Source organism: Mauremys mutica, chromosome 2 (genome assembly GCF_020497125.1).
Source record: "Mauremys mutica isolate MM-2020 ecotype Southern chromosome 2, ASM2049712v1, whole genome shotgun sequence".
Classification (NCBI taxonomy): Eukaryota; Metazoa; Chordata; order Testudines; family Geoemydidae; genus Mauremys; species Mauremys mutica.
Genome location: NC_059073.1, coordinates 120,205,093 through 120,222,284, shown reverse-complemented (window position 1 = coordinate 120,222,284; position 17,192 = coordinate 120,205,093). Strand labels below are relative to the sequence as shown.

The 17,192-nt window shown below is 42.1% G+C and overlaps 1 protein-coding gene across 13 annotated transcripts in view; it reads left to right on the top strand.

Annotated features, from left to right (window-relative positions):
• FARS2 (phenylalanyl-tRNA synthetase 2, mitochondrial) overlaps nucleotides 1-17,192 on the top strand; it is a 344,334-nt gene that overhangs the window by 104,350 nt on the left and 222,792 nt on the right. For 12 of the 13 annotated variants that reach the window (XM_045003789.1, XM_045003780.1, XM_045003777.1 and 9 more), the window contains one exon: nucleotides 11,508-11,639. The exons of the other annotated variant lie outside the window; for it this stretch is intronic. In XM_045003789.1, coding sequence (XP_044859724.1) covers nucleotides 11,508-11,639 — 132 coding nt within the window. The remainder of the gene's footprint in view (nucleotides 1-11,507; nucleotides 11,640-17,192) is intronic. 13 annotated transcript variants of the gene reach the window in all.

Sequence of the window (17,192 nt, the reverse complement as noted above, 5' to 3'; positions counted from 1 at the left end):
TCTTGTCAACTGTCTGAAATGGGCCATCTTGATTATCACCACAAAAGTTTTTTTTCTCCTGCTGATAATAGCTCATCTTAATTAATTAATCTCTTACAGTTGGTATGGCTACTTCCACTTTTTCATGTTCTCTGTATGTATATATATCTTCTTACCATATGTTCCATTCTATGCATCTGATGAAGTGGGCTGTAGCCCACGAAAGCTTATGCTCAAATAAATTTGTTAGTCTAAGGTGCCACAAGTACTCCTGTTCTTTTTGCGGATACAGACTAATACAGCTGCTACTCTGAAACCTGTCAATTCATAGTTTCCAAAGCCAGATGGGACCACTGTGATCACCTAGACTGACCTCCTGTATAGCACAGGCCATAGAACTCCCCCAAAATAATTTCTTGAGCAGATCTTTTAGAAAAACATCCAATCTTGATTTAAATATGGAGAATCCACCACAGCTCTTTGCAAACTGTTAAAAATGTACATCTTATTTCCATTCTGAATTTGTGTCTAGCTTCAACTTCCAACCATTGGATCATGTTCTACTTTTCTCTGCTAGACTGAAGCGCTCACTGAAACAATCTATTTTCTGAGAGATCTTGGGATGCAGTGCCATTAGTGCTGATACGAACCATCACTAAAGGACCCTTGTTCTTTCACTTCAAAAGCCTATCCAGTCTTAGAGTGGCTTGGCTCTGGGAAGACAGTACACCATCCTGCTTCCAGTCTGTCCCTTACAGAATGTTCTGATTCTTTTGAGTATTGAATCCCCAACAAGGACTGTCTGTCTTCGTTGGAGGGTTGGAGATCTCTTCGTTGGCAAGCTTAATTTTTCTTACAGGTTGGACTGAGTTGCCATTGACATATGTCCCATTTATTTCTCCATTCCCTCAGACCAGCTGGATCTTGAGAGCTGGATCCTGGACTTGGTATGGATTGGAAATTTCAAGCTGTGTGGAATTTCTCCTGATCCTTTTCTCTCTGGTGGGCACAGCCTGCCCATCCTCATCTTTTTCCACCCAAGCAAAATGTCAGCTTCACCTCTTCCCTTTCAGAGTTATGAACTGCCAAGCCTACTCTGACTCTCTCTCTCTCTCTCTCTGACTCTTTGATGGCCACCTCCTTTCTTCCTTGTAGCTGGGATACAGATGTTTCCCAAACCTGGCTGTCCAGAAACTTATCAGCTTCTCTGATTCTCCCTAGCATCTCTACTTACTCCTCCAATCCAAGAATCTTCTTTTCCAGCACAACCACCACCTTGCCCTTCATGCACAGCAAGTTCCTTCTAGCTTCAGGCAGGAAAAATACAATGTAAAAAAATACAGTACTTTTTTGTTCATTTAAAGTTAAGATTTTTCTGTACATTTTTAAAATTTACTTTTTTATATACATTTTGTAAACTTTTCTATAACATGGCACATCTGTTTCAGGTCACCACCACTGTTCCAGCTCTGGCCATCTTGAAATTGCATATAAATCTGAACCTGGAAGGAAAGCCTCTCACACTCCCTGACCAATCTCCCTCTCCAGGCTCCCGTATTAATTCCCTTCATTTGCAGCTCTTGAGTTCACCTAGCAAGTTATTCTTCTTCGACTGATTGCTCATGTGTATTCCACAATAGGTGTGCATGCTCGCTGTGCACTGGTGCCGGGAGTTTTTCCCCTAGCAATACCCGTAGGGGAGCGCCCTTAGCAACCTCCGGAGTGGTGCCTTTATGGCGTGGTATAAGGGGCGCTGCGTGCTCCCCCCACCCTCAGTTCCTTCTTGCTGCCAGTGAAGGTGCTTCGGAACTGCTCTGCTCCAGCTTGTCTAGAACTCTTCTTTGTTCATCATAGTAGTACCTGTAGTTGAAGTAGTTAGATTAGTTTAGCTTAGTTTAGTGCGCCTGGGTTGGGGCATGCTGTGCAACACTTGCAGGTGGCCGATGCCAGTGAGTGATCTGCCAAGCCTACTCTGACTTCCTCTCTCTCTTTACACTGTCTGGGGGAACCCATCTCAGCGATCGCTGCAAGATTTGCAGGTCTTTCAAGCCTCGGACCAAGAAAGAAAGGAACATTTGGTTCAGGTCTATCCTGATGGAGTCGGCATTGACCCCGGCTCCAGTGCGCCACTCCAAGTTGGCACTGGGTACCGCAGTATCAGTGCGTGGCTACCCCTTCGTGCCATCTACCAGTCGGCACTGCTTCCTGTCCGCGGGGCACGCCAAAAAGGATAAGAAGAGGCCTTCTTTGCCACGGCACCAGAGCAAGACCGGGGGAGAGGCTAGACCCATGTTAGGCAGTCCTCGGTCCCCATTGGTCTCCAGACCTCTGACTCAGGTCGAGCGGAGTAGCCCGGCCCATTCGGAACAGGCTTCTCCCAGATGTCCGGATGCCCTCCACGCCAGAGGCCTGCAAGCGGCCCGGGACGTTATCTCTGTGACAAATTGCTGGCACTACTATGATGGGTCTTGCGCTTTCTCTTCTTGGGGGGCGGGGGGAGGTTTCAGGGCACCGTTTCTGGGATATTAACTGCCTCACTAGTGTTCTAGAGGAGGAGAGTGGAGAGGGAGGGACCCGGGCCCGCCTTCTACTCCGGGTCCCAGCCCACGGGGCCTCGGGTTAGCGATAAACCACTTGAACTAGCAGTTCCCTCCCCTGGGCTACTTCCCTCTCCTGCCCTTCAGCTTGTGAGGGCTTTCTGCCCTCCCTCTGCACAAGCCAGGTGTCCCTTTACCTAGGGTCTTGGTCTTCTTAGCCCACCGCAGCACTTCTCCAAACTTTCCTCTGCTTCCCTCCAAACTGTTCTCTGCTCCGACACCAATCCACTCTGCTCCAACTCCTCCAAACTGCTCTCTGCTCCAACACCGTCACTTGTCTGAAGCAGGGGGGGTTTATCAGGTGACTGGCTTCAGGTGCTTTAATTAATCTATAGCAAACTTTCTTCCCTCTACAGGGAATAAGGCTCCCTTCTAACCCTCTCTTGCTGTCCTTTGGCCATGCTGTATCACAGTCTCCTTCACCTTAGAGCCCAGGGCCCAGCGCCCTCGTCCGTCAAGGTGAACTTGGCAGCCATATAGACCTTCCACCCACCAGTGCAGGGGCACCCGGTATTCTTCCATACTATGACTGGCCGATTCCTTAAAGGAATTGGATTGGATCGTCTCTTCCCGTACGTTAGGCCCCAGTCCCAGAGTGGGACCTGAACTTGGTGCTGGCCTGGTTGACAGGTCCCCCCTTTGAGCTGTTAACTACATGCTCCTGGTGGCACCTCTCGTGGAAGGTAGCCTTCCCTGGTTGCGATCATGTCTGTTAGACGGGTCTTGGAACTCAGGGCCCTGACCTCCGAGCCCCCATACACAGTGTTCCATAAGGATAAGGTCCTGCTCCGCCCACATCCTTCGTTCCTCCCGAAGATGGTCTCCTACCTACCATATGGGTGAGGACATTTTCCTGCCGGTCCTCTGCCCCAAGCCCCATGCGTCCAGTGAGGAGCGTTGCCTCCACACGCTGGATGTGAGATGGGCTCTGGCTTTTTTTCTGGAGCGGACTAAGCCCTTCAGGATTGCCTCGGCTGAACGCATGAGGGGTCGGCCGATCTCCGCTCAGCGGCTCTCCAACTGGATCGCCTTGTGCATCCGTACCTGTTATTATCTGGCAGGAATCCCTTCACCGTCAATTGTGAGGGCACACTCAACTAGGGCGCAAGCCTCATCGGCTGCCTTTTTAGTCCAGGTCCCCATTCAGGACATTTGTAGGGCTGCCACATGGTCTTCAGTTCACACATTCACCTCGCATTATGCGATCGTCTCTCAGACCAGGGAGGACGCCGGGTTCGGCAGGGCTGTGCTCCATCCCGAGAGTTTATGAACTCCTACCCACCTCCAACAGATATAGCTTGGAATCACCTATTGTGGCATACACATGAGCAATCACTCGAAGAAGAAAAGACAGTTACCTTTTCCATAACTGGTGTTCTTCGAGATGTGTTGCTCATGTCTATTCCACCTCCTGCCCTTCTTCCCCTCTGTCAGAGTTGTCTGGGAAGAAGCAACTGAGGGTGTGGGGAGCGCGCAGTGCCCCTTATACCGTGCCATAGAGGTGCCACTCCAGGGGTCGCTAAGGGCACTCCCCTACGGGTATTGCTAGGGGAAAAATTTCCGGCACTGGTGCACATGGCGAGCATGCGCACCTATTGTGGAATAGACATGAGCAACACATCTTGCAGAACTCTAGTTACGGAAAAGGTAACTGCCTTTTTTTTTATGTCAAGTCCCCTTGCTTAGCCAAGCTTATCTCTTACTCTCCTCATCAGAGAGTGATTAGCCACTCAGAGGGTACGTCTACACTACCCGCCGGATCGGCGGCTAGCGATCGATCTATCGGGGATTGATTTTATCACATGTAGTGTAGACGCGATAAATGGATCCCAGATCACTCTCCCGTCGACTGCTGAACTCCAGATCAGTGAAAGGCGGAAGCAGAGTCGACAGGGAAGCAGCGGCCATTGATCCTGCGCCGCGAGGACGTGAAATACGTGATTCTAAGTCGATCTAAGATATGTCGACTTCAGCTATGCTATTCTCTACCCCCACTGAAGACCAGGCCAGGGATGATCAAAGCACCAAGGGTCAGAGCCACACACCCCTTACGGAAGCTCCAACAAACTGACCTGTGTCAGCTGTTTACCCATGGCGCAGCTATGCAGTCCTTACACAGAAAACAAATGGTCAAACAGTGCACAGATGGACCAAATGCATCACTTGCCATGGCACATGACCTCCAAGCACAGAGTCACAGCTGTGCCTCTCCTGTTAGCTGCCTCCAGCATTACCATCCAGAAGAACTGGAATGATCTGAACGTGAATATGTTGAAAAATAGACAGATTATTCTGAAGGTAGTCCACCTTCATTGATGAAGCAGCAAGGGCTTTTAATCAATTATTGTTAACTGGTTTGATAAGAGTTGTGGACTCCGTAATTAGGCTCACTGATAGTATGGAAAGAGAATCAGCAAGGATGTTCTAAATAACAGCAATCTGGGTAAAGATATTACACATTCACATGTGCTAGCAAATCAGTGTGTGATGTATGTCAAAGGTTCATTTTGTGTGGTAGGTCAAAGTCTAACCCTGATATAAATAGTCTGTAAGGTCAGGCTCTTCTGTTAGTAAAAAATCTGCATACCTCCACTGAAGTTAATGGTGTTACACCAATTTACTGTAAGCTAAATTTCTGTCCCTCAGTAAGAATGTGGCTATAATTGGAAAACACAATGTGGTATTTAGTAAGTCTTTAATTTTCTTTTTCTTGGTGGCAGGCTGTCCAAAATGGTAATTGCGGTCCCTTCTAAATTATCTCAACATTATTAAATTCTCTTCCATAGAATATATGTTAGCTTGCAGATATTTTTCAAACTCATCATATTCCCTTACCAAATTCTTGAACCTTTGTACCAATAAAAGAGTATAGGAAAGCCAAGTGGGAACTAATATTTCTTTCACTGTTAGTCCTCACTGCACTGCCCTTGAGGCTCCTGATACCACATGCATTGTTCTTTTCTTGCTTCTCTTCTAACATTGTTGTAACTAGACTTCGTTGGAAAGTTCGTTGAGATCTATAGATGAAACAGTTATACAAGAGCTAAGAATTATTGTTCGTAGAAATGTAGGGCTGGAAGGGACCTCAAAAGTCAATTCCTCTGTGCTGAGGCAGGATTAAGTATACCTTAAATCATCCCTTACAGGTGTTTTCTAACCTGTTCTTAAAAACCTCCAATGACAGGGATTCCACCACTTCCCCTAGATTACCGGTTCCAGTGCTTAATTATCTGTATAGTTAGAAAGTTTTTCCTAATATCTAACCTAAATATTCCTTGCTGCAAACTAAGGCAATTGCTTCTTGTCCTACCCTGGGTGGACATAGAGAACAATTGTTCACTGTTCTGTTCGTAACTTACTTATTCAGACTGTTTTCGTGTCCCCCCTCAGTCTTTTGTTCTCTAGACTAAATGTGCCCAGTTCTTTCAACCTTTCCTCATAGGTCATGTTTTCTAAACCTCTTACCATTTTGGTTGCTCTCCTTTGGACTCTCTCCAATTTGTGTACCTCTTACCATTCTAATAAAAATCTCATTTGGTGGTAATTTCTGAGAAAACATAGGATAAATTAGATTTTTGGTCCACCCAATTTCTGTCAGTTGTCGCAAGCAGAATTAATAGAACATAAGAATGGCCATACTGTGTCAGACCAAAGGTCCATCTAGCCCAGTATCCTGTCTTCCAACAGTGACCAATGCTAGGTGCCCCAGAGGGAAAGAACAGAACAATCATCAAGTGATTGATCCCCCGTTGCCCATTCCTAGCTTCTGGCAAACAGAGGCTAGAGACACTATCCCTGCCCATCTTGGCTAATAGCCATCAATGGACCTATTCTCCATGAATTTATCTAGTTCCTTTATGAACCCTGCTATAGTTCCGGCCCCCACATCATCCCCTGGCAAGGAGCCCCACTGGCCAACTGCATGCCATGTGAAAAAATACCTCCTCCCACTGCCCACTAATTTCATTTGGTGACCCCTGGTTCCCGTGGCATGAGAAGGAGCAAACTACACCCCCACATCCACCTTCTCCACATCAGCCATGACTCTATAGACCCCAATCACACACCCTCAGTCATCTCCCTTCTAAACCGAAAAGTTCCAGTCCCACTAATCTCTCCTTATATGGAAGCTGTTCCATACCCCCAATCACTTTTGTTGCCTCTCTCCGAAACCCCTCTAATTCCAACATATCTTTCTGGAGACGAGGCTACAAAGGAAAATAGGAAGTAATGAAGTGCAGGCTTAATTTAGGAGAGATGTAAATTTTACATACACAGGGTTAAGCAACTCCTGTTCTCAGTAGTTTCCTTCTGTGAATATTCCTTTTCTTCCAGAGTCCTTTCCTAAACATAATCCTTCTAGGAACAAAACAGTACATGGATGTGTAATCTCTGGAGAATGTCTGGTACTCTGTTTTTGCTGATTCTTTTTAGTACCACAGCAATGGGTTGCCTTAATGATTTTTATTTTCAGTGCCTTTGGCTAAACATTTCCTTACAGAACTCAATTAGGCTACCACTGACAGATTCTTCCTTTAGCTCAGTATATAGCAATGCCACCTCTGTTGAATACAAATGTGATCTGTGCAATTCCTTACAGGCATGCATTACTCAAAAATAAGAATAATCCTCCATTTACTTTTTACTCACTAGAGGCCTAATCCTTTAGATACACCTCTATCTCAATGTAACGCTGTCCTCGGGAGCCAAAAAATCTTACTGCGTTATAGGTGAAACTGCCTTATATCGAACTTGCTTTGATCCACCGAAGTGCGCAGCCCTGCCCCCTCCCCCTCCCGGAGCACTGCTTTACCGCGTTATATCCGAATTCGTATTATATCGGGGTAGAGGTGTACTGCTGGACAAGGAGCCCAATCCAGTACCCAATGAGAGGATTCCCATTGACATCAGTGCGTAATGGATTATTACCATGAACAGTCTCTTTTGAAATAATGAAATCAGTGGGGCTACATCTGGTAGTTAGTGTCTGAAGGACCAATTGCTTGGTTAACCTTCTGTGTTCTGTAAAGTCCTATTGGACTTTTGCAAATTGTATGTCTGATTTTTGGAGCCCTCAGCCTTTTTAAAATGTCTGGAAATAATCCTTTGTGCCTGAAATTTCTCATGTGTAATCTCTGATCATAATAATTTAAAAAGAAATTAAGCCTAATGGATAAGCAATGTGTATTTAAATGAAGTTAGGTGTCTCCATCTTGGTATAGGACTGGAGAAACGGAAACAAAAGTTAATAAAATAAATAAATGAAGATTGATACAGTATTGATACAGTTTCTCTTATACAGTACTTCTCTTTTTACTATCCCTTCTCTGTTTTCTGTACTTTTTATGTTATTTCTTTAATTTTGAATATAAATAAAAAATGAATGTATGTTACAAAACACTCGGTTAGTGTTCTAACTAATCCTAAATTACAGGTAATTCGTATATATTTTCCACAGCAGTCCTAACTCTTTGAGCCTCCCTGTGGATCAGAACACTGGGTAACATGATGAACTCTGTGACAAATAATGCAGTATAATCTAATGCAAAGGAACTGCATTCTATACAGTGTCTGATACCCCAAAGGGAGTGTTCCTTGAACACCAAAAAAACTTATTTACATACAACAACGGATCAAAATTTAAAAAACCAACCTTCTCCGCCCTAAAACCCCTCATGTAATAGAATCATTTTTTCACCTTCCTGCTTTTCATTCAGTCCTTAATAATCTGTCTTTCAGATAATGTGCTGAAATTGTATTTACTTGATTAAGAATCATAGAAATGATGTCCCATCCAGCCCTACATTTCTGTGATTCGATGATTCTTAATAACAGAAATCAAATATCTGAACATTATCTGAAAGGCAGATTATTAAAAATATATTCTACTGGAGCTTTCTTTTTATTAAGTACAAAATTAGTTGAATATTCAATGTAATTCTTACTGCCGTTGCAAATTATGCAATCTGAATGAAAAATAAATTCACATATGTGCATGTGTATACAAAAACTGTGATGTCTTATATCAGCCTTAGGGTTAAGATTCCAATTGCACAAAGGTCAGGAGATTCAAAGTTATGGTTCCCACAGTGACTATATGTTGATCCCTTTTGTATATATGTAGTGTTCTCTATTACAGTATATGGGGATAACTTTACTGTCTTCATGCATATATATACTGATTTCATGTAGACTTCGCTATCCTGACTTAATGCATATATAAATATATTATCACCATATAGTGTGTATGTATCTTTAAATAAAAAAACATAGTACAAATATGGTCATTCTGATCATCATCACTTTGAATTTTCTGATTTTACATGAATAAAAAGTTAACCTTCATCCATATAAGTTCTTGATGTTTATTTTTAAAAGCGAAAAATAAAATATGCAAGTGCTAATGTGTTTGAATGGCTGTCGGTCAACAGAATCCGTTGTGGTGTTTCCTAAATGTTGAACGTATTTACTGCTTTGGCTGTGTCTGTGTACAAGTGCATGTGTTGCAGTGTAATGTGTGTGTATGAATATTTACGTGCAAAAATGTCATTAGCCTGCAGCTAAGTCTGAAATAATCTATCACCTAAGACTGTAAGAGAATGATACAGTTTAAAAAAAAAACCAAAATCAAATGTTATAAATTGTGGAAATTCAAAGTTAAGTTTTCTCTTTAAAATTAAAAAATCATCTATTGCATGGACATATATAGTTAATGTCTCCCCAACAAACTTCACTCAGTCCTGTAGAATCATAGGATCATAGAATATCAGGGTTGGAAGGGACCTCAGGAGGTCGTCTAGTCCAACCCCCTGCTCAAAGCAGGACCAATTCCCAACTAAATCATCCCAGCCAGGGCTTTGTCAAGCCTGACCTTAAAAACCTCTAAGGAAGGAGATTCCACCACCTCCCTAGGTAGTGCACTTGAATTGCTTTCCCTTGCTCATTAGTGGACATGAATTAAATCAAGTTTTAACTTAGCTTCGTTACTTCAAGTGGTTTAGCTTGCATCCCCACTGCAATGTGAGCAGGTTATCAGCATGAGTGAAAGCTTCACTTGGGGTTTAGCGTATAGCCTTAAACGAGCCAGTTAGCCCAAGTTAAAAGCACCACTAAACTTGTGTGCATGGGAAGGAGGTGAAGGGCAACACCCGAATAAACTGCAGTGAAGAGAGACCCCGAATTAGGGTGACTAGACAGCAAATGTGAAAAGTTGGGACAGGGGGTGGGGGGTAATAGGAGCCTATATAAGAAAAAGACCCAAAAATTGGGACTGTCCCTACAAAATCGGGACATCTGGTCACCCTACTCCGAATCTCTCTGTGCATCAGCTCTCAGTGATAAAATGGGATAACAGGGCTTTCACACTTAGTCTGTCTTGTCTATTTAGGCCTTGATCCTACATTATGGTCCACGTGGATGGGATGTTGCACCCATGTGGATCACAGTGTAGAACTAGGGCCCTAGATTGTAAGCTGTTTTGGATAGGGACTGTGTTAACTATGTTTGTACAGTGCCTAGTATAATAGGGCCATGATCTCACCTGGGGGGCCTCTAGGGTGCCATTTTAATAAGTCATTAATAAGGTTCTAGTTTCCACTATTTTTAAGTGCAAACATTTCCATCAGAACATTTGTGAAAGTTGTTTGGGGGGTTCCCTGCTTGTGTTGCTTAAAAATGGCTGAATCACGTTTGCTTAAAAAAAAGGTGGGAGGCTTAAACTAAACGGGGAAAAATTCAACCTAAAATAATTTGTTTCATATAGTTTATTAGTAATGGAAAAAGTGATGGGGAGGGAATTTGAATAGAAACTGTAATTCAACATTGAGATCAGTTTGGCCCTGATATATGCTGATGCTTACAATAACAACAACTATAAACAAACAAACAAAAACATATCTAAACATTTTTTCCCCCATAAAATATTTGGCATCTACTGTAATCAGAATGGTGTAGTATGCTGAAAAGGTTTTCTTGGCACAGTTTTGGGATCATATGTATAATAATGCCAAACTCAAACATTCAAAATCCATGTCAGGCTTGCAGAAATAATAAAATTAGCTTAACAGTCATGAGATTTAAAAAAAAATTAAAAGGCTCTTAAGCCTTTCATGTTTTCAAGCTTTATTCTGTAATTGTCAGGGCTAGAATTTTTTTTTTAATGAAAGCTGAGATTCTCATGTAATCATAACTCCAGGAACTAGGGATTTATTAAATGAACCAAAATGGGGTCATGACAAAATGTCAAAAATTGGCAACACTGCATGCATAGCTCACTTATGGATTCCCCACTTACGAGTATTGAAGTCATCCCAAACTCATGCCACTGATATCTTGAGTGTTACACCACATTGCACCATCATGTATTCTCGTATGTGTAACCTGATAAAATATTCATACACAAACACGTACAGGGAAAAATAGCTTTATTTTTAAAATAGGTTAAGATTACTATGTTTGGAGGGGGGAAAGGGGGGAAACTTATTTGCCTAAATTGTCATTAAAGTAATAACTAAAATTGTAAAATAATAAGAATAATAAAAACACAACAAAAAGGGTTAGCTTTATTTGAGGAGCTTAGTCATTTTCTGTTACAGAGAATAATAAAATTACCTACCATCCCATGATCTTGGCTCATTTTCCTTCTCTGCCAGGTGGTTGCTGGAATTTGACAAGTGATTGATTTGGTTTCAAAGGGTGCCTGAATTGCACAAAGTGTTTTTCATATTAGAAAAGACATGGCCATTTTTTCACAAGTTTCAAGATTTATTACCTTGCACAAAAGTGCGGCAAATTAGTTTGTTTGATATTTATTTTCTCAGGATTGCAGTAATTGGTGTCATTAACTGAAGGACAAGTTTTACAAAGGGTTGGAGGGGGTAGCCTCTTAAATACTTACTCTTTTTATTTATTTATTTTTAAACAATGGTACAGGACTGGAAATTAGATGGGTAGACTGCTACTTCCCGTTTACACACCCTTCCTTTGAGATGGAGATCAACTTCCAAGGAGAATGGATGGAGGTGCTGGGCTGTGGGGTCATGGAGCAGCAGCTAGTTAACTCAGGTACTGAAACTTCTCTGCTTCATTGACATCTCTATTAGCAAACACTTCCAGCACAATCAGTTTCACACTCTCCAAATCCTTTTTCCCTCACAGTGTGCTGTGTGCACACACATCTCTGTTAGCAGCAGCAGAAGCAGAAAGACTGCAGACAGAATGCATGCTGCATGCTGTGAGGGTACCAAGCTAGCCAGCTAGCCGGAGCCGAAAAACTGAAACCGTGTCTTTTTTTTTTACGGAATTTGGGGGGAGGGAGGACCCTTAATTTTAAAAGATAAACTAATTAATTGACAGACAAATTCTCCTGTCTTTCAAATCAAGCCTAATTTATTCAAATAGTTATGATTAAAAAATGCTGTTAGCAAAACAGCACACACATAGAACATTGTGGCATCTTAGCTACCACTATGTGTTAATTGGGTAAATATTCTCCTTTTATATGTTGTTTATTTGTACTGATGATCATGTACTGTTTCAAGAGCAACAGCAATTAATCTAATTGAAATTACAGAGCTATGGTTGGTTGCCTGACATGAGTTATCCTTTAAAGATTACAAAAATGGAAAGAAAAAGATAATGGGATTACTTTCCAAGTATTTTCAAATTCACTATTTCATGGCCTTGATTTTTGGAGAGGATGGGAACCTGTAGCTCCCCCGGAATAAACAGCAGTTGTCGTTTACTACATACCAATGATCCTTTGGAATACTACTCATGTATTTTGTGCAAAGGGGGAAGGCTGCTGCCTCCACGTGTTCCTGTTATGGTATATTTAGTGTGTTTTGTTGCTGTAGGTTTTTTTAAGCTATTTCTGGCCTGGTCTACACTGAAAACTTAGGTCAACTTAGCTACATCTCTCAGGGATATGAAAAATGTACAACCCTGAGAGATGTAGTTAAGCCAATGTAAGCCTGAATGTAGACAGCGCTACCCCCTTTCAGAGAGGTGGATTACCTACAGTGATGGAAGAACCCCTTCTGTTGCTGCAGTAACTGTATATGCTACATCAGTGCGAGCTGCAGCTGGGCCACGGTTGTGTTTCTGATGTCTTTAGTAGAGTCTAAATTCCTGTTTTTAAATATTCTTTGAAGTAGGGATTTAACCTGGGTTTCTCACATCCCAGGTGAGTGCCCTGACCACTAGTATGGAGTCAGTCTGTCTCTGGCCCAGTGAACATTTAATTATTTATACAAAGTGGGACAGCTCCAATGGGAGACATTGAGAGGGCATCATCCCAGAATAGTTAATACCCAGGTGCTTAGGGCACCCACCTTGGATGTGGGAGACCCAGGTTCAAGTCTCGCCCAGATTCAGATGCGGCATCTCTCTCATTTTCCTTGAAAATCTTTGAAAGGACTCCGTTCTGCACTGAGGACTAACAGGAGTATTTTTGAAATCTTGAGTTTTTATGGGATGGGAAAACAGTTTCCCATCAGGTCAGTTGATGATGATGTACAGACCAAAAGAGTCCTGTTAATTTCAGCTCCATTCAAAGCAAAATGCATTGCAGGTGGGGAACAAAAAGGAAGGAATCAGTTTGTCAAACAGAAAGAGACAAAGTTGTTGAGAAAGGAAGACATTTTATTTTGAGATTGCTCAGAGGATATTACAAATTGGAAAAAACAAGTAGGAACCTGTGAAAAAGTTTAAAGCTTGAAAGTGTATTAACTTCTCTGGTGAGATGTGGTGGGAGGCTAGAAGCTTGTTTTTAATTTGAGGAGTCTTCTTATTTACTTGCGATTCAAGTTGCATTAGGCTTTCAATCCCTCACTTGCCCCAGCTTGTTCAGAATTCACTTTGCAAATAGAAGTGCCTAGGCTTAGCACTAGTATGAAACACATACCAGCCACTGAAACACTATAAAGCTCCTCTTACTTTCTTTTGTTGTTTAGTTAAAGATTAAATATACAGGGCCTTGTACTAAACTTAATACAGACAAAACCAAAATGTCCAATATGTTATTTATTTCTTTATTATGAAATGTGGCTTGTAATTACTGCATATGACTTGACGTAGCCTCCACACGTAATAGTTGCTACTGTCCCATTCACACAGATTTCAGAATATCCCCAAAGTGCCAACTTAACATTTATGTATGCTGGTGCCTTGTTTATTATTATGACTCAAACTCATAGATTCTCAGAATCCTTAGTATTACCCTGACACTATGACCAGAAGGGAAGTACTTCTCATGGCTGTTAGAAATCAAAAGTGTGCCTCCTTGTTCCTTCATCTTGATTGCTGGGATGACTGGAACTTCCTTTCCAAAGTCTCCACCCCATAGTGCACAGAGGGCTGTTTTTATGATTCCATCTCTTCTCTCTACATAAAGGCTTGGCAGGACTCAATTTAAATTGATAGATGTTGTTATACGTTGATTTCAGCTGACACACTGAAATTGGTGAAAAGCATATTCATCCGTACAAGTTAGTGCGAATGCGGCCTCCCACTTGGGCCTGTAGAAATTGGGTATCACTGGCCCTGTAGCAGCAGCACAGTTCACCCTCTGCAGCCCTGCACACAGGAGAGAAGGAGCAGGTCTGTGACAGCGGAGCTGCAAAGGGCTCGCTGCACAGGGCCAGTGACACTGGATTCTTGCAGGTGGAGGGTGTGGGGAAGGTTATGGTCCTGGCAGGGCAGAGTAGAGACCCTTGGCCAGGGCTGCAAGGTGGAGGATGAGCTCTCAGCTGTAGGGGACAGAGCCATTCATCAGCAGAGTGGCCCCCTCCACGGTCGGGGGCTTGTTCTTCTCCTCCTTGCAGTCCCAGCCAGGGAGGTCTCTGGTCTGCCCCGCTAGGACCGTAGCCTGCCTTGCACCTGCAACGAAACAGTGTCACTGGCTCCGCTGTCATAATCCTGCACTCACTCATTAGTCACAAGTGCGGGGGCTGTCCCCAGGCAGGTACTGTTCAGCAGTGGGATGGCCTCCCCCATGGCAGAGAACTGATCTTCTTCCTTTCAGCCCTGGCCAAAGGCCTGTGCTCTGGTGGCCTGAACTGCAGCCTCCCCTGCATCCTGTGTCTGGGTATCTTGGGCCCCTCAGTAGCACAAGGATCCCCCTGCTGCCCCATTGTCAGTGCCCTAATACTACCCCCAATCCTACTTCCCCCTTAATTTCCCGCAACTGTAAAAAAAAAAGGTTAAAAATTGGAAAAAAAATTGTGAAAAGAAAAAAAATAATTCTACCAAGCCTATCTATAGGGTATCGTGCTTCTCCAGCACCTTTGAACAGTGATTTGTTTATCATCCTGCCCATATGCAGGGAGAGATCTTCATCTTTTCCTAGGAAGCAAACACCACAATTTTCACATGGTTTTTGTCGTTGGGTGCCTCAAAACTTCACCCAGCGTACTTGCCTATAAATGAAGCTACATTATTTTCACAGTTATCACAGATTACATGGAAAACATGAGATTGACTGCTCTGTGAAAAACATGAATTTAAAATTTCCCACCAGTTGCTCACTTTTGTGAAAAATCCTAACTCAGAATCTCCATGGGAGATATTCTAGAACTCAGCACAGTAGGACGGAATGGAATTTAAAAAGAAAACAAACAAAAAAATTATTCATTTTTGGCTGACTAGGCCACAGCTGAGGAATATTTCAGTTAGCCTGTGAACTGGCACACAAAGCAAACTTTTTAAGTGCCGAAAGATCCTTTTCATGTTATGCTGCACTGCTAACTGATAAGCACCAGAGTAGAAACAAGGGAGTTTGCATTCATACAGGATGCTGCAGCAGAATGAACTTAAGATGAAGAAAACCTTTCCTACAGGAAAAGTTTTAGAATGTGTGTTTAAGCTGCTTTTATTAAAACTTTTTTTGAACAATTTATATCCAAGTTTTCTTAGATACACTGAAAATTTTGAAGTAAAGCTCCAAAATAGTATACAATGAATAGAAACTATTTATTCCTAACAAAACACTTCTAGCCTCTTACAACACATTTTTGATTGATGTGAGCCATTATTTATTAAATTTTATGTTGCCCAGTGAAATTTGCCTTTTCCTTCCATAAAAAATGGCACTTTTCCATGGAAAAAAAATAGCCTTACCTACAATTACGTTTCCCCCCTTCGTATTATTGTTTAAATGTGAAATGTTTGTTTGTGAGACCACCAAAAGCTATCACTCAGAACTAAGTTGCATGTGGACAGGGCTCTGCTATGGCTATATTTTAAACAGGCCTTGAGGATTCCACACATTGGATGATTTTTATGCTGTCTTTTATTTATTTATTTTTATGTATTTGGGCAGAAATATAGATGAGCATTATAGGCTGATTAAAAGACAAGTTCCCTGCCCCAAAGCTGTTAGGCATTAGAAGTGAAGTAGTAATACTTCACCTTGAATGGTCCCTAACTACTTATCCTAAAGCTAAACTATCTGTTTAGCTGTGACACTCCTAGTACCTTTCCCAAAACTGAAGAAGAGCTCTGTGTAGCTCAAAAGCTTGTCTCTCTCACCAACAGAAGTTGGTCCAATAAAATATATTCCCTCACCCATCTTGTCTCTCTGATATACTGGGACTGACACAAGTTACAACAACACTGCATGGGTCTTGCAATGACCGTTCTCCTGCTTGTAATATCTTAATACAGTGTCTTGGTGGATAACTTGAGGATGTATCAAATTCAAATGATATTGCCAAATTATTTAAGATTTTCAGTTTTGAACATTTAGTCTTGAGTGAAGAATTCCATTGTAGCTGTAATGCCCTTTGGAATCTGGGATAAAGTATTGTTTTCCCAATTATTCTCTTCTACTGAAGATGCTTTTGATACTCACTTCTCTTTACAGAGAATCACGGAAATGTAGAGCTGGAAGTGACCCCAGGAGGTCATCAAGTCCAACCTCCTCCGCTGAGGCAGGACAAAGTAAACTTGGACCATCTCTGACAGAAACCTTTCTTTGATTTCAGGCACCTTTAAATAGAATATGTACTTAAAAACAGTCAGATTTGTGCAAGAGCAAAAGCTTTATTAGCTTCATTCACTGCCCACTTACCTGGTCTTCTGGGTTTTATTTATTTATTTATTTTTGTCTTTTTATATCAAAGAAAAGATTCCACAGTCTTTGTCTGTCTTTCCTGACAGCATAACTCTCAACCTGCTAGGTCTCCAGTATCTGACACTGACCTTCAAAATGTGTTACAAAGAACCCAACAAAAATAAATTTGAAATTTCATTGCTTTATCTTGTATAGGGTTGTTTTAGTGTCATACCTCACTTTCAAGGTTCAACTGCTTCTGATATTAAGAAAAACTATGCCAAATTTCTTCACCCAAGATTCTAAAGCTGACCTCAGCCTTATCCTAGAGCCTTATCCTTGATGGGATATGGGGGTTGTTCATTCTTCATACCCATTCAGACCTTGGTCTGTGTATTGAGGTTAGTCAGGGTGCCCATTGTGATGATGTTTGATTCCAAAATAAAAACCCTGAAGTGTAAAAGGGAGAGGAGAGATTGCAGGGTTATTGACTGTTTAAAAGCAAATTGCAATGCATATATTAGGAAGACTACTCTTTATAACCCCACTGAGAATATGGTGCCAAA